This window comes from Chrysemys picta, chromosome 17 (assembly GCF_011386835.1).
Source record: "Chrysemys picta bellii isolate R12L10 chromosome 17, ASM1138683v2, whole genome shotgun sequence".
Classification (NCBI taxonomy): Eukaryota; Metazoa; Chordata; order Testudines; family Emydidae; genus Chrysemys; species Chrysemys picta.
Genome location: NC_088807.1, coordinates 26,603,721 through 26,621,220, shown reverse-complemented (window position 1 = coordinate 26,621,220; position 17,500 = coordinate 26,603,721). Strand labels below are relative to the sequence as shown.

Genomic DNA, 17,500 nt, shown 5'->3' with positions numbered 1-17,500 from the left:
GTCCCGCCATCTCCACCTCTCTCCCCACCCAATATACCACTCTGTATTCATTCCTCCAGCCATCCCAGCCCACAGTTCCCAACTCATCCATCCACCCCCACACCTCTATCCATCCATCAATCTAAATATACCATATTTACCCGTCCCTCCCTCTCTCCCTCCCTCATCTGTGTACCCTCATACTTAACTCCCCATCCATCCACCCGCCATACCTCTATCCATCCATCCATCCATCCATCCATCCATCCATCCATCCCCCATACCTCTATCCATCCATCCCCCCATTCCCCCATCCATCCATCCATCCATCCATCCATCCATCCCCCCACACCTATATCTAACCATCCATTAATCAATCCCCCCACACCTCTATGCATCCATCCCCCATTCCCCCATCCATCCATCCATCCATCCATCCATCCCCCCATTCCCCCATCCATCCATCCCCCCACACCTATATCTAACCATCCATTAATCAATCCCCCCACACCTCTATGCATCCATCAATCCATCCATCCCCATTCCCCCATCCATCCATCCATCCATCCATCCATCCCCCCATACCTCTATCCATCCATAAATCCCAATATACCATATTTCCCCTCCCTCCCTCCCTTACTCCCTCCCTCCATCCATCCATACATCCATCATCTGTGTACCCTCATACTTAACTCCACATGCATCCATCCCCCCATACCTCTATCCATCCATCCCCCCCATCCCCCATCCATCCATCCCCCGTACCTCTATCCATCCATCCCCCCATTCCCCCATCCATCCATCCATCCATCCATCCATCCCCCATACCTCTATCCATCCATCCCCCCATTCCTCCATCCCCCCATTCCTCCATCCATCCATCCCCCCATTCCCCCATACCTCTATCTATCCATTCATCCATCCACCCACTACACCATATTCAGCCCTCCCTCCATCTAGTCCAGGGATTCTCTGAGCCCATTGGCCAGAAAACGGGGGGTCTCGCTTTGTGGCAGCTCCCAGAGCCCTCTCCCCGGTCAGTGCCTTGCACCGGGGGTGTCGGGATGAAGCCAGAGCCCCCCCCCCCGCACTGACTGCAGGAGCGATTGTGCTGCAGTGTGGGGGGGGCCCTCGCTGGCTATGAAACACCGCTGCCCCCCCCCCCAGGTCTCAGCAGCCCCCCCACCGCACGGGCCAGGTGCGCCAGCCCCCCCCCCCCCCCGGCGGGTGGCTCTGTCCCCTTGACAGCCCGGCCGGCTTTGCCAATAATGATCCGGTAACGACCCCACTGCGATGGGGGGAGGGGGGCGCTGGCAGACCGGGCGCTGCGGGAGGGTGCGTGACAGACCCGCCATGCCGGGGGGGGGGGAATGACATGCAATGGGAGGGGCAGGTTTGGAGAATTATGAACTGCGCGGGGGGGGGGGGTCGTTGCAACCTGCCGACCCTCGCAACAGGGGATTTTTGTCCGCCCCCCCCGCGCCCTCCCCACTTTAATAATCGCCCCCCCGCCCTGCCCCCCAGCCCCCTCCTGCAGGCAGCTCTGCAGTGAACAACCCATCCCCCCCCCCCAGCATCTCTGCACCGGACACGGAATATGGGCGCTGCGGGGGGGGGGGTCTGCACCGGCCCCCCCAGCCCCTGCAGAGCCACCATCCTGCCGGGGGGGTCCCCAATCCGGGAGCCACCCCCCCCCCCCCAAATTCGCCTCCGAGAGCGCAGTGCCGAGGCGGCGACTTACCAGGCCATGGTGCAGCCGGCGCGGGGCTGGGAGGGGCGGGGGGGCGGGGGAGACGCTCCCGGCTTCCCCACGGCCGTGGGGCGGGGAGGGGGCGGGGCGGGGGGGCTGTGTGGGGCTGAGGGCGCTGCGGGCTCCGGGATCCCCGCCTGGCTTCACATGCTGCATGGACGGTGCGTCCTCGGGCTGGTCCTGATGCTGAGGGGGGGGGGGGGGGGAGGAGCAGGTGACAGCGGCAGCGGAGGCCGAGGACAGGCCCGATGCTTCCGGCTCCCCCCGCCCCACCGCCAGGGGGTCCCCGTCGCACCCCCCCGAACCCCCCCAGGCACAGCCGGCGCGGGGGGGGCAGCATGGGAGGATGGATCGCCCCCCCCCCCGCCAGCAAAATAGCGTCCCCTAGTGTCAGGCAATGACCGCAAGGGCAGCCCCCCACCAGCCTGGGACCCAGGGGCCGCCCCCCACCAGCCATGGGCCCAGGGGCAGCCCCCCACCAGCCTGGGGCCCAGGGGCCGCCCCCCACCAGCCATGGGCCCAGGGGCCATCCCCCACCAGCCATGGGCCCAGGGGACCCCCCACCAGCCTGGGACCCAGGGGCAGCCCCCCACCAGCCATGGGCCCAGGGGCCATCCCCCACCAGCCATGGGCCCAGGGGACCCCCCACCAGCCTGGGACCCAGGGGCAGCCCCCCACCAGCCATGGGCCCAGGGGACCCCCCGCCAGCCTGGGACCCAGGGGCAGCCCCCCACCAGCCATGGGCCCAGGGGACCCCCCACCAGCCTGGGACCCAGGGGCAGACCCCCACCAGCCATGGGCCCAGGGGACCCCCCACCAGCCTGGGGCCCAGGGGCAGCCCCCCACCAGCCATGGGCCCAGGGGCAGCCCCCCAGCAGCCATGGACCCAGGGGACCCCCCACCAGCCTGGGACCCAGGGGCCGCCCCCCAGCAGCCATGGGCCCAGGGGACCCCCCACCAGCCATGGGCCCAGGGGCAGCCCCCCACCAGCCTGGGACCCAGGGGACCCCCCACCAGCCATGGGCCCAGGGGCAGCCCCCCACCAGCCTGGAACCCAGGGGACCCCCCACCAGCCATGGGCCCAGGGGCAGCCCCCCACCAGCCTGGGACCCAGGGGACCCCCCACCAGCCATGGGCCCAGGGGCAGCCCCCCACCAGCCTGGGACCCAGGGGACCCCCCACCAGCCATGGGCCCAGGGGCAGCCCCCCACCAGCCTGGGACCCAGGGGACCCCCCACCAGCCTGGGGCCCAGGGGACCCCCCACCAGCCTGGGACCCAGGGGACCCCCCACCAGCCATGGGCCCAGGGGCAGCCCCCCACCAGCCTGGGACCCAGGGGACCCCCCACCAGCCATGGGCCCAGGGGCAGCCCCCCACCAGCCTGGGACCCAGGGGACCCCCCACCAGCCTGGGGCCCAGGGGACCCCCCACCAGCCTGGGACCCAGGGGCAGCCCCCCACCAGCCATGGACCCAGGGGACCCCCCACCAGCCATGGGCCCAGGGGCCGCCCCCCACCAGCCATGGGCCCAGGGGCAGCCCCCCAGCAGCCATGGACCCAGGGGCAGCCCCCCACCAGCCTGGGACCCAGGGGCAGCCCCCCACCAGCCTGGGGCCCAGAGGCAGCCCCCCACCAGCCTGGAACCCAGGGGACCCCCCACCAGCCATGGACCCAGGGGCAGCCCCCCACCAGCCTGGGACCCAGGGGACCCCCCACCAGCCATGGGCCCAGGGGCAGCCCCCCACCAGCCATGGGCCCAGGGGACCCCCCACCAGCCATGGACCCAGGGGACCCCCCACCAGCCTGGGACCCAGGGGCAGCCCCCCACCAGCCTGGGACCCAGGGGCAGCCCCCCAGCAGCCATGGGCCCAGGGGACCCCCCACCAGCCTGGGACCCAGGGGCAGCCCCCCACCAGCCATGGACCCAGGGGACCCCCCACCAGCCATGGGCCCAGGGGCCGCCCCCCACCAGCCATGGGCCCAGGGGCAGCCCCCCAGCAGCCATGGACCCAGGGGCAGCCCCCCACCAGCCTGGGACCCAGGGGCAGCCCCCCACCAGCCTGGGGCCCAGAGGCAGCCCCCCACCAGCCTGGAACCCAGGGGACCCCCCACCAGCCATGGACCCAGGGGCAGCCCCCCACCAGCCTGGGACCCAGGGGACCCCCCACCAGCCATGGGCCCAGGGGCAGCCCCCCACCAGCCATGGGCCCAGGGGACCCCCCACCAGCCTGGGACCCAGGGGCAGCCCCCCACCAGCCTGGGACCCAGGGGCAGCCCCCCAGCAGCCATGGGCCCAGGGGACCCCCCACCAGCCATGGGCCCAGGGGCAGCCCCCCACCAGCCATGGGCCCAGGGGCAGCCCCCCCACCAGCCTGGGACCCAGGGGACCCCCCCCATCAGCCATGGGCCCAGGGGACCCCCCATCAGCCATGGACCCAGGGGACCCCCCACCAGCCATGGGCCCAGGGGCAGCCCCCCAGCAGCCATGGACCCAGGGGACCCCCCAGCAGCCATGGACCCAGGGGCCGCCCCCCAGCCATGGACCCAGGGGCAGCCCCCCAGCAGCCATGGACCCAGGGGCCGCCCCCCACCAGCCATGACCCAGGGGCCACCCCCCACCAGCCATGGACCCAGGGGCAGCCCCCCACCAGCCTGGGACCCAGGGGCAGCCCCCCACCAGCCTGGGACCCAGGGGACCCCCCACCAGCCTGGGACCCAGGGGCCGCCCCCAACTATCCTGGGACCCAGGGGCAGCCCCCCACCAGCCATGGACCCAGGGGCCGTACCCCACCAGCCTGGGACCCAGGGGCCGCCCCCCAGCAGCCATGGACCCAGGGGCAGCCCCCACCAGCCATGGACCCAGGGGACCCCCCACCAGCCTGGGACCCAGGGGACCCCCCACCAGCCATGGGCCCAGGGGCAGCCCCCACCAGCCTGGGACCCAGGGGCCGCCCCCAACTATCCTGGGACCCAGGGGCAGCCCCCCACCAGCCATGGACCCAGGGGCCGTCCCCCACCAGCCTGGGACCCAGGGGCAGCCCCCAGCAGCCATGGACCCAGGGGACCCCCCACCAGCCATGGACCCAGGGGACCCCACATCCCCATGTGAATTGCTGGAACTCCCCGCTCTGGAGGGGGAACTGGGCTGGGGGGAGCAGAGGGGCTGATCCCCAAAAGGGGGGACGGAGGGGAATGAAGGTGGGAGGAGGATAGAAACCGTGATGGGGAGCCATGGAGCGGGACAGATGTCGACGGACACACGGACCGACAGAGGGGGTCGTGGGGCGGGGATGGGGGGATGGATACAGGGCTGTGGGGGATGGTGGGATGGGGGAAGGATACAGGGCAGTGGGGGGGATGGATACAGGGCTGTGGGGGATGGGGGAAGGATACAGGGCTGTGGGGGGATGGGGAGAAGGACACAGGTCTGTGGGAGGATGGGGGATGGATACAGGTCTGTGGGGAGATGGAGGGAAGGATACAGGGCTGTTGGGGGATGGGGGATGGATACAGGGCTGTGGGGGGATGGGGAGAAGGATACAGGGCTGTGGGGGGATGGGGGGATGGATACAGGGCTGTGGGGGGATGGGGGATGGATACAGGGCTGTGGGGGGATGGGGAGAAGGATACAGGGCTGTGGGGAGGATGGAGGGAAGGATACAGGGCTGTTGGGGGATGGGGGATGGATACAGGCCTGTGGGGGGATGGGGAGAAGGATACAGGGCTGTGGGGGGATGGGGGAAGGGTACAGGGCTGCGGGAGGATGGATACAGGGCTGTGTGGGGATGGGGGGATGGATACAGGGCTGTGGGGGAATGGGGGGATGAATACAGGGCAGTGGGGCATGGGGGGAAGGATATAGGGCTGTGGGGGAGATGGGGGATGGATACAGGGCTGTGGGGGAGATGGGGGATGGATACAGGGCTCTGGGGGATGGGGGAAAGGATACAGGGCTGTAGGGCGATGAGGGGAAGGATACAGGGCTCTGGGGGGGATGGGGAGGTTACAGGTCTGTGTGGGGGATGGGGGGATGGATACAGGGCAGTGGGGGGATGGGGGAAGGATACAGGGCTGTAGGGGGGATGGGGGATGGATACAGGGGGGATGGGGAATGGATACAGGGCTGTGGGGGGATAGGGGAAGGATACAGGGCTGTGGGGGGATGGGGGATGGATACAGGGCTGTGGGGGGATAGAGGGAAGGATACAGGGGTCTGGGGGAGATGGGGGATGGATACAGGGGGGATGGGTGATGGATACAGGGCTGGGGGGATGGATGCAGGGCTGGGGGCGGGGGGATGGATACAAGGCTGTAGGGGGATGGGGGATGGACACAGGGCTGTGGGGGGGATGGGGGAAGGATACAGGGCTCTGGGGGGGATGGGGGAAGGATGGATGGGGGATGGATACAGGGCTGGGGCGGGGTGGATGTATACAGGGCTGTAGGGGGATGGGGGAAGGATACAGGGCTGTGCGGGGATGGATACAGGGCTCTGGGTGGGATGGGGGGATGGATACAGGGCTGTGGGGGGTTGGGGAGAAGGATACAGGTCTGTGGGGGGGGATGAAGGGATGGATACAGGGCTCTGGGGGGGATGGGGGATGGATACAGGGCTGTGGGGGGTTGGGGAGAAGGATACAGGTCTGTGGGGGGGGATGAAGGGATGGATACAGGGCTCTGGGGGGGATGGGGGATGGATACAGGGCTGTGGGGGGGATGGGGGAAGGATACAGGGGGGATGGATACAGGGCTGTGGGGGGGGATGGGGGAAGGATACAGGGGGGATGGATACAGGGCTGTGGGGGGATGGGGGATGGATACAGGGCTCTGGGTGGGATGGGGGATGGATACAGGGCTGTTGGGGAATGGGGGGATGGATACAGGGCTCTGGGTGGGATGGGGGATGGGGGAAGGATACACAGGGGATGGGGGATGGATACAGGGCTGTAGGGGGGATGGATACAGGGCTGTAGGGGGATGGGGAGAAGGATACAGGGCTGTGGGGGGATGGGGGATGGATACAGGGGGGATGGGGGATGGATACAGGGCTGTGGGGGGATGGGAGATGGATAGAGGGGGGATGGGGGATGGATACAGGGCTGGGTCGGGGGGGATGGATACAGGGCTGTAGGGGGGATGGGGAGAAGGATACAGGGGGGATGGGGGATGGATACAGGGCTGTGGGGGGATGGGGAGAAGGATACAGGGCTGTGGGGGGGATAGGGGAAGGATACAGGGGGATGGATATAGGGCTGGGGCGGATGGATACAGGGTTGTAGGGGGGATGGGGAGAAGGATACAGGGCTGTGGGGGGATAGGGGAAGGATACAGGGGGGATGGATACAGGGCTGGGGCGGGGCGGATGGATACAGGGTTGTAGGGGGGATGGGGAGAAGGATACAGGGCTGTGGGGGGATGGGGGATGGATACAGGGGGGATGGGGGAAGGATACAGGGCTGTGGGGGGATAGGGGAAGGATACAGGGCTGTGGGGGGATGGGGGATGGATACAGGGGGGATGGGGAAAGGATACAGGGCTGTGGGGGGATGGGGAAGGATACAGGGGGGATGGATACAGGGCTGTGGGGGGATAGGGGAAGGATACAGGGCTGTGGGGGGATGGGGGATGGATACAGGGGGGATGGGGGAAGGATACAGGGCTGTGGGGGGATAGGGGAAGGATACAGGGGGGATGGATACAGGGCTGGGGCGGGGCGGATGGATACAGGGTTGTAGGGGGGATGGGGGAAGGATACAGGGCTGTGGGGGGATAGGGGAAGGATACAGGGCTGTGGGGAGATGGGGGATGGATACAGGGGGGATGGGGGATGGATACAGGGCTGTAGGGGGGATGTGGGAAGGATACAGGGCTGTGGGGGGATGGGGGATGGATACAGGGCTGGGGGCGGGACGGAGGGATAGACGGAGGGAGGGATGGATACCGGAATCGGGCAGAGCCATCCATGGCTCCTGGCCGTCTCCTGGCACTGGGCTGGGGCCGGGCCGGGTGCCAGGGGCCCGAGGAGCCGAACCAGCTGACGGTATTGAGGGGGCCGCCGGCTAATGGGGGCTGGGGCCCGGCTCGGCTGGCGCCGGCCACGCAACCTAGAGATGGAGCCGGGTTTTGCCTGGCTGGGAGCGCAGGGCGGGTCCCGGGGCCCCAGAGACGTCTGGCTGGGCAGCTGGGGGGCTGGGCAGGGAGGGCTGTGGGGCTCAGTGGGGGCACTGTGGAGCGGAGGGCTGGGGCGATCTCTCTGTCTCTCTTCTGGGCCAAAGCCCCTGGCCCCGGCTCCGTCTGCCCTTCGTGCTGGTTCCCACATCCCAGCACCCCGGGCCCCCCATACTGGAAAAGCTGGGGGCTGGATGCCATCCATGGAGATGTGCCCCAGCCAGCCAGTCCCTGCCCTGGGGCCGATGGGAGCTGGCGCCCCCCCAGAGGGGACAGGCCCCTGCCCCATTGCCTGCCCCCCTGAGCCAGCCAGTCCCTGCCCTGGGGCTGGGGGGAGCTGGCGCCCCTGAGAGGCGACAGGCCCCTGCCCCATTCCCCGCCCCCCTGAGCCAGCCAGTCCCTGCCCTGGGGCTGGTGGGAGCTGGCGCCCCCCCAGAGGGGACAGGCCCCTGCCCCATTCCCCGCCCCCCTGAGCCAGCCAGTCCCTGCCCTGGGGCTGGGGGGAGCTGGCGCCCCTGAGAGGCGACAGGCCCCTGCCCCATTCCCCGCCCCCCTGAGCCAGCCAGTCCCTGCCCTGGGGCTGGGGGGAGCTGGCGCCCCTGAGAGGCGACAGGCCCCTGCCCCCCTCCCACAGCCCCACACACGCCATGCAGGAGGCGCAGCTGAACCCGACGCTAACTTTTATTAGCCGCCGTTCTCGGCGTTTCTATTGCACACGACGTTACACACAATCACACCCGCGGTGGGGGAGGGGTTGGCTCGCAGCTCGGGTTGCCTGGGGGTCCTGTTCCCAGTCCCACCTGCCCAGCCCCGGGGCGCGGTGGAAATCCAGGGCTTGGGGGTTGGGCACTAAGGGGGTGGGGTGAACTCTGAGGGTGGTGGGGAGCCTCTGGGCACCCCATCCTACACGTACCCATCAGGATCGTCCCTGGCCGTCTAGCCCCCCGCCCTGGGGGGTGCACTCTCCCCATTGCCTGGCAGGGTCCTGGCCCACCTGTGCCCTCGTCCCACCAAATCGTGGCTGCCACGGGAGAGAATCGGGCCTTCAAGCACCGGCGCGTGTCAAGGAGCAGGGCTGGAGCAGGCCGCGCCCATGCATTTCGGGAACAAGAAGAAGGAAAAACCCATGAGGCAGCAAACGTGTGCAAAGCGGGAAATTTCACACCCACGCCCCCCGAGGGTCTTCAAAGAAGCAGGGCTGCAAACCCTGCCCCCCACAGGCACCAGCAAGTCCCACTCCGAGTTCTTGGCTCCACCGCTGAGCGCTGCCTTCCCTTCGCCCGGGCTGCGGGCACCAGGACCAGGCGGCTCACACGCGTGTGGGAGCAGAAACCGTCAGCTGGTGCTTTGGTTTCCCGGGGGGGATGTCCGGTGGCTTGCGAGATTGGTACATTGCCAGGGAGTTGTGCACACGCGTGTCGGAGAACTTAGCAGGAAATATTGGCACTAATTAGTGAAGAATGGAGCGTGCTTTGTATGCAAAATGTTTGCCACTTGGGGGTGGGATATTTCTGCAACAGTTTTGCACGATTTCGTCATGTCTTTTCCACGTTTTTGCCTTTGCAAAATTTTCACAAGTCGTTATGCACATTTTGCACGATCTTCGGCCACATGTTTTGCAATGTTTTCAGCGATCGTTGGCAAATTTTGTCCCGAATTTTCATGATGACTTTTTCTCGTAAATTGTTACAGATTGTGTTTTATATTTATTTTTCAAAACGTTTTCAGTTTTCTTCTTGACTTTTGGGGAGTGCCATTTTGTGCATATCTTTGAGTTTTCATGCAAATTTCCAAATATATTGAAAATAATGTTTGCAATTTTCTCTGTGACTTTGTTGCGTTTTATTGCCAATTTAATAACTGTTTTTGCAAAACTGTCATGCATTTTCATACAAATGTATTAAAGATTTTTTCAAAATATTTGCCATTTTCTGCATGACAGCATTAGCAATTTTTTCCTTTCTCATGCAAATTTATACATTTTCTTTTGCAATTTTCCCAATGACTTTTTTGCAAAATACTTTTGTACTTGAATGCAAAATTTAATTTTTGGGGGGTAAAATGCTCTTGGATTTTCATTCAAAATTATGGGGTGATTTTGTTGTTGTTGTTGTTGCAAAGCTCATGCATGTGTATGCAAATGTATTACAAATTGCCTTGCAACATTTTTTGCACTTTTCTTCATGACTTTCCTTTTTTTCAATCTTTTCTTACATTTTCATGCAAATGTGGCAAGAACTTTCTTGCAAAATTTTTACAATTTTTCCATGACGCTTTTAGGGCAAAACATTCATGCAGATGTGTTTAAAAAAAATGTTCAATAATCTCCATGGCTTTGGGTTCCAATCTCCATGGCTTTGGGCTGCCAATCTCCATGGCTTTGGGTTCTAATCTCTTTGCCGTTTCTCGCCAATTTGCAAAGAAGTCAGCCAGCAAAATTCTCCTGCACACTCAGGCAAGCTTGCGAAGATTTTTTGGGTTTTGTTGCCACAATTGTTACAAATTTTCTCCATTTCCCCCCCAACATTTTCTCCCTGATGGTTTCAAGATTTTCTTTGTCAATTTGTTTGCAATTCTCTTGTGAGATTTTGTCACCTTTGGGGGCCTTCCCCCCCCCGCAAGTTGCAAAATTCTAACCTGTTTGGTGCCGAGCCCTCAACCTTTCCACCCTGTTTTCATGATTTGGGGGGCAAACGGTCCCGGGGGTAGTTGTGGGGGGTGGGTTGGTAAACTTTCCAAGGATTGGCAGTAAGATCCCAGTGGCCCCGATCCTACCGACGCTGGCACATGTGCTTTGAAGCTACATGGCAGGGGCCCCATCTGCCCCCCGACCCTCTGTGGGTTACCGAGTCGATGCTAGAGCTGCCCCCCCGGCATGGCAGGTAATGGGGTCACAGCGCTGGACCCAATGGGCCTCTGGTTTCCCCACTCCCTGCACCCCCAGACCCCCTGCTGCCCCCTTCTAGTCCCCCTACACTTCCCCCGGCTCCCCCCCATTGCACCCCCGCCCCCCCTCCCCGGCCCCCTTATTTCTTGTAGTTGCCGAACTGGATGGCCAGGCGGTCGGTGACGCAGCGGAAGGTGGCCGGCTGCACCTCCCAGTAGGGGACCGGGTTCCCGAAGAGACTGATTCCGTTGTAATAGGCTCGCTTCACCCCGAACCCCACGGGGCAGAAATCGTTCACTCCCACCTGCGTGATGTCATTGGCGTGCAGGTACACCACCTGGGGGGAGGGGGAGGTCAGCTAGCACCCCCAGGCCCCCCACCCATCACACCCCCAGACTTCCCATCGCATCCCCTCAGCCCCCTCATCACAGCCCCCCTGACTCCCCATCACAGCCCCCCAACTCCCCAGAACCCCCCAGCCCCCTCAACCCCTCAGATTCCCCCACAGTCCCCCAAAAGCACAGATCCCCCCCATTAACCCCCTAATGCCCACCTGGGGGAAGGGAGAGTGGGGGCTGAACAGGAGAGTTTAGAGCCCCCAAGCCCCCCCATCAGAGGGAGGCAAGAAAGGGGTTCATGGGGGGGCTCCCCCAGTCTTATGGGAAGGGAGGGGGAGATTTTCCAATAAGCCCCTCTGCCCAGGGCCGCCCAGAGGGCGGTGAAAGAGGGGCAATTGGCCCCGGGCCCCACAGGGGCCCTGCGAGCCATGGCCGAGAATCCCTTTCCTGGCTAGAGGCGCCTTTTTACTCACCGGGCGGCGCTCCGGGTCTCCGGCAGCATTTCGGCGGCGGGTCCTTCAGTGCTGCCGAGGACGCGGGGCGGCTGAAGGGCCCCCCACCACTGAAATGCCGCCGAAGACCCGGACCGCCACCGGGTGAGTACAAGCGCCGCAGCTCGCCCGCTTTGCCCCAGGCCCCCTGAACCCTCTGGGCGGCCCAGAGAGGCGATCCCGCCACCGGGGGGCGCCCCAGCCTCACCTGCAGGAAGCGGAGGCCGGGCAGCCCGGAGGGCACGCGGGAGAGCCGGTTGTGGTCGAGGTGCAGCTCCCGGAGCGCTGGGACGAAGGCCAAGCTCCCGTTCTCGATCATCCGGATGGCGTTGTGCCCCAGCCCCAGCCTGCGCGGAGAGCGGGGGATGGATGGACGGATGGACGGGGGGGGGTAGCTATGGGGGCTGGGCAGTGGGGGTGGGGTACCTGGGATGTTTGGAGGATGGGTGGATGCAGCCGTGGGGCTCTGTGGTTCCCTCCAGTGGCTGGACCATGTGAAGCTATTTATGGGGGCCTGGTGGCGGGGGGGGGGGGGGGGGGGGGCTGTTACCTGGACAACTTCCTGTAGCGGATTGGGGGGGCTGGGGGGGCTGGGGGGGCCGGGGGCACTTACCTGCCCAGCTTCCCATAGTGGATCAGGCGGCCGGGGGCAGTTGGGGGCGGGGGCCAGTTGGGGGGCAGGAGCAGTTGGGGAGCAGTTGGGGGCGGGGGCCAGTTGGGGGGCAAGGGCAGTTGGGGAGCAGTTGGGGGTGGGGGGCAGTTGGGGGGCAGGCGGGGGGCAGGCGGGGGGCCGGGGGCAGTTGGGGGGCAGTTCTGGGGCAGCTGGGGGGCAGGCGGGGGGCAGTTGGGGGCCGGGGGCAGCCGGGGGGCAGTTGGGGGGCAGCTGGGGGGCAGCCGGGGGGCAGCCGGGGGGCCAGGGGCAGTCGGGGGGCAGTCGGGGGGCAGCCGGGGGGCCAGGGGCAGCCGGGGGGCCGGGGGCAGCTGGGGGGCAGTCGGTGGGCAGTCGGTGAGCAGCCGGGGGCAGTTGGGGGGCAGCTGGGGGGCAGTTGGGGGGTAGCCGGGGGGCAGTCGGGGGGCCGGGGGCAGTTGTGGGGCAGCCGGGGGGCAGTCGGTGAGCAGCCGGGGGCAGTTGGGGGGCAGCTGGGGGGCAGTTGGGGGGCAGTCGGTGGGCAGTCGGTGAGCAGCCGGGGGCAGTTGGGGGGCAGCTGGGGGGCAGTTGGGGGGTAGCCAGGGGGCAGTCGGGGGGCCGGGGGCAGTTGTGGGGCAGCCGGGGGGCAGGTGGGGGTGTGACGGAGCAGGGAGCAGGGCAGATTTGACCTGGGAATGTTGCAGGGGGATTGCAGTGGGGATGTGGGACTTCCCTTGAAGGAAGCTACCTGAGCTGTAACCTGAGCCAGGAACGGGGTGGGGGTGGGGGAGAATTAACACCTTCTGCCCGGGAGACTGAACAAAGGAGAGGAGCAGCGGGAGGGGCTGGGAGTTTAGTTTCGGTTGGGGCTGGGTGGTGCAACGCAGGGAACCCCAAGCTGGGGTCTAAGCTCCCTGAACCTCCCAGAGGGACCTAATTGAGGGGGTCTGTCGTACCTACACGCTCTGCTTGAGACTGTGTTCCTGTCCTTAAATAAACCTTCTGCTTTACTGGCTGGTTGAGAGTCGCAGTGAATCTCGGGAAGAGGGGTGCAGGGCCCTAACTCCCCCACACTCCGCAACAGGGGGGCAGTTGGGGGCAGCCGGGGGGCAGTTGTGGGGCAGGCGGGGGGCAGTTGGGGGCAGTTGGGGGGCAGCCGGGGGGCCGGGGGCAGTTGTGGGGCAGCCGGGGGGCAGTTGGGGGGTAGCCGGGGGGCAGTCGGGGGGCCGGGGGCAGTTGTGGGGCAGTTGGGGGGCAGTTGGGAGCAGCCGGGGGCCGCGCGCACTCACCTGGCCAGCTTGCCGTAGCGGATCAGATCTTCAGTTCAATGGCTTGGATTTTGTTGTGATCCAGGTGCAGCTCGTTTAGGGTCTCAGGCAGGTCTGGGGGGCAGAGAAGGGGGGTCAGGGGGCCCCCAGGGGGCTGGGAGCCGGGGGCAGGTTACATGCAGGAGGATCCCAGGGGTGGGGGGGGAGCTGGGTTTGATCGGGGGGGGATATTGTGTGGGGGGAGCGGGGTGCAGTAGGGGCTCTGATGCCCTGACCGGAGTGCTGGGGGTCCCAGCCAGAGGGGGCAGGATCTGGGGGGACCTGAGGAGCAGGGTGGGGAGGGGTCCCAGACATGGGAGGGGGGCAGTACTGGGGGTCCCAGGACACCACGGGGTCAGCCAGCGGGCTGGGGTGGGCAACGGCGGGGGGGTTAGGGGGCAGGCCGGGGGGTGGGAGGGGGTTGGGGAATAACAGGGGGGCAGGCCGGGGCACTGGGGGAGGTTGGGGGGCAGGCCGGGGGGGCTGGGGGAGGTTGGGGGGCAGGCCGGGGCGGGAGGGGGTTGGGGAATAGCAGGGGGCAGGCCGGGGCGCTGGGGGAGGTTGGGGGGCAGGCCGGGGGGCGGGAGGGGGTTGGGGGAATAGCAGGGGGCAGGCTGGGGTGCTGGGGGAGGTTGGGGGACAGGCCGGGGGGGCTGGGGGAGGTTGGGGGAATAGCAGGGGGCAGGTCGGGGCGCTGGGGAAGAGCAGGGGGCTGGGGAGCTGGGGGGAGGTTGGGGGAAGAGCATGGGGGTTGGGGGAGGTTGGGGGCAGGCCGGGGGTGCGGGAGGGGGTTGGGGGAGTAGCAGGGGGGCAGGCCGGGGCACTGGGGGAAGAGCAGGGGGGCTGGGGCACTGGGGGAGGTTGGGGGGCAGGCCGGGGGGGCTGGGGGAGGTTGGGGGAATAGCAGGGGGGCAGGTCGGGGCGCTGGGGGGGGTTGGGGGGCAGGCCGGGGGCGGGAGGGGGTTGGGGGAATAGCAGGGGCAGGCCGGGGCGCTGGGGGAGGTTGGGGGGCAGGCCGGGGGGCGGGAGGGGGTTGGGGGAATAGCAGGGGGCAGGCTGGGGTGCTGGGGAGGTTGGGGGACAGGCCGGGGGGGCTGGGGGAGGTTGGGGAATAGCAGGGGGCAGGTCGGGGCGCTGGGGGAAGAGCAGGGGGGCTGGGGAGCTGGGGGAGGTTGGGGGAAGAGCATGGGGGTTGGGGGAGGTTGGGGGCAGGCCGGGGGTGCGGGAGGGGGTTGGGGAGTAGCAGGGGGCAGGCCGGGGCACTGGGGGAAGAGCAGGGGGGCTGGGAGCTGGGGGAGGTTGGGGGAAGAGCATGGGGGTTGGGGAGGTTGGGGGCAGGCCGGGGGGTGCGGGAGGGGGTTGGGGGAATTGCAGGGGGGCAGGCGGGGCGCTGGGGGGGTTTGGGGGCAGGCCGGGGGGCGGCAGGGGATTGGGGGAATTGCAGGGGGGCAGGCCGGGGCGCTGGGGAGGTTGGGGGGCAGGCTGGGGGGTTGGGGGAGGTTGGGGGGCAGGCTGGGGGTGCGGGAGGGGGTTGGGGGAATAGCAGGGGGGCAGGCCGGGGCGCTGGGGAGGTTGGGGCAGGCCGGGGGGCGGGGGGGTTGGGGGAATTGCAGGGGGGCAGGCCGGGGCGCTGGGGGGGGTTGGGGGGCAGGCTGGGGGCGGCAGGGGGTTGGGGGAATTGCAGGGGGGCAGGCCGGGGGGCGGGGGGGTTGGGGGGCAGTCCGGGGGGCGGCAGGGGGTTGGGGGAATAGCAGGGGGGCAGGCTGGGGGGCGGGGGGTTGGGGGGGTTGGGGGGCAGGCCGGGGGGCGGCAGGGGGTTGGGGGAATAGCAGGGGGGCAGGCCGGGGCGCTGGGGGAGGTTGGGGGCAGGCCGGGGGGCGGCAGGGGGTTGGGGGAATAGCAGGGGGGCAGGCTGGGGGGCGGGGGTTTGGGGGGGTTGGGGGGCAGGCCGGGGGGCGGCAGGGGGTTGGGGGAATAGCAGGGGGGCAGGCTGGGGGGCGGGGGGTTTGGGGGGGTTGGGGGGCAGGCCGGGGGGCGGCAGGGGGTTGGGGGAATAGCAGGGGGCAGGCCGGGGGGCGGGGGGAAGAGCAGGGGGGCGGGGGGGGCAGGCCGGGGGGCAGGGCGCTTACCTTTGGGGGACACCTGTCAGTTTGGCTTCTGAGATGCGCAGATAATTCAGCTTCAGGCCGTCAAAGGCGCCGGGTTCGAATCCGCTGTTCTCCAAGGGGTTGCCCCCCATCTCTGGGGGCAGAGAGACCGGAGTGACCCACAGCTCATCCACCCGGCAGAACTCGCCCAGTGCTCAGGGCCAGGTGCTGGGGAGCACCGGGGGGTGGGCAGCGGGGCAGGGGGCGCTGGTGATCAGGGTTGGGGTCCCTGGGGGAATGCCGGGGCGATGGGCTGGCAGGCGGGATACCGGGGCGATGGGCCCCTGGCAGGCGGGACGCCGGGGTAGATGGGCTGGCAGGCGGGACGCCGGGGCGATGGGCCTCTGGCAGGCGGGAGGCCGGAGCGATGGACTGGCAGGCGGGATACCGGGGTGATGGGCTTCTGGCATGCGGGAAGCCGGGGTAGATGGGCTGGCAGGCGGGATGCCGGGGCGATGGGCCTCTGCATGCGGGAAGCCGGGGTAGATGGGCTGGCAGGCGGATGCCGGGGCGATGGGCCTCTGGCATGCGGGATGCCGGGGTAGATGGGCTGGCAGGCTGGGTGCCGGGTAGATGGGCCTCTGGCATGCGGGATGCCGGGGTAGATGGGCTGGCAGGCGGGAGGCCGGGGCGATGGGCTGGCAGGCGGGAGGCCGGGGCGATGGGCCCCTGGCAGGCGGGATGCCAGGGTAGATGGGCTGGCAGGCGGGATACAGGGCGATAGGCCTCTGGCAGGCGGGAGGCCGGGGCGATGGGCTGGCAGGCGGGATGCCGGGGTAGATGGGCTGGCAGGCGGGATACCGGGGCGATGGGCTGGCAGGCAGGATCCCGGGGTAGATGGGCTGGCAGGCGGGATGCCGGGGTGATGGGCCCCTGGCAGGCGGGAGGCCAGGGCGATGGGCTGGCAGGCAGGAGGCCGGGGTACATGGGCTGGCAGGCAGGATACCGGGGCGATGGGCCTCTGGCATGCGGGATGCCGGGGTAGATGGGCTGGCAGGCGGGAGGCCGGGGCGATGGGCTGGCAGGCGGGATACCAGGGCGATGGGCCCCTGGCAGGCGGGAGGCCGGGGCGATGGGCCCCTGGCAGGCGGGAGGCCGGGGCAATGGGCTGGCAGGCGGGATACCAGGGCGATGGGCCCCTGGCAGGCGGGAGGCCGGGGCGATGGGCCCCTGGCAGGCGGGAGGCCGGGGCGATGGGCTGGCAGGCCGGAGGCCGGGGCGATGGGCCCCTGGCAGGCGGGAGGCCGGGGCAATGGGCTGGCAGGCGGGAGGCCGGGGTACATGGGCTGGCAGGCAGGATACCGGGGCGATGGGCCTCTGGCATGCGGGATGCCGGGGTAGATGGGCCCCTGGCAGGCGGGAGGCCGGGGCGATGGGCTGGCAGGCGGGAGGCCGGGGCGATGGGCCCCTGGCAGGCGGGAGGCCGGGGCGATGGGCCCCTGGCAGGCGGGATACCGGGGTAGATGGGCTGGCAGGCGGGAGGCCGGGGCGATGGGCCCCTGGCAGGCGGGAGGCCGGGGTAGATGGGCTGGCAGGCGGGAGGCCGGGGCGATGGGCTCCTGGCAGGCGGGAGGCCGGGGCGATGGGCAGGCAGGCAGGATGCCGGGGGTAGATGGGCTGGCAGGCGGGATACCGGGGGCGATGGGCCCCTGGCAGGCGGGAGGCCGGGGCGATGGGCTGGCAGGCGGGAGGCCGGGGCGATGGGCTGGCAGGCGGGAGGCCGGGGTACATGGGCTGGCAGGCAGGATACCGGGGCGATGGGCCTCTGGCATGCGGGATGCCGGGGTAGATGGGCCCCTGGCAGAC

The 17,500-nt window shown here is 68.0% G+C and overlaps 2 protein-coding genes across 2 annotated transcripts in view; both read right to left on the bottom strand.

Annotated features, from left to right (window-relative positions):
• The window catches only part of LOC101940571 (plasma membrane calcium-transporting ATPase 3), a 51,511-nt gene extending 49,646 nt beyond the window's left edge, over nucleotides 1-1,865 (bottom strand). Inside the window, exon 1 of the mRNA XM_065571008.1 lies at nucleotides 1,721-1,865. The gene's annotated coding sequence lies outside the window, so the exon portion shown is untranslated. The remainder of the gene's footprint in view (nucleotides 1-1,720) is intronic.
• A 6,694-nt stretch (nucleotides 1,866-8,559) lies between these two features.
• The window catches only part of BGN (biglycan), a 62,858-nt gene continuing 53,917 nt past the window's right edge, over nucleotides 8,560-17,500 (bottom strand). The window contains 2 exon segments of the mRNA XM_065571007.1: nucleotides 8,560-11,120; nucleotides 11,821-11,959. Coding sequence (XP_065427079.1) covers nucleotides 10,923-11,120; nucleotides 11,821-11,959 — 337 coding nt within the window. The 3' untranslated portion in view covers nucleotides 8,560-10,922.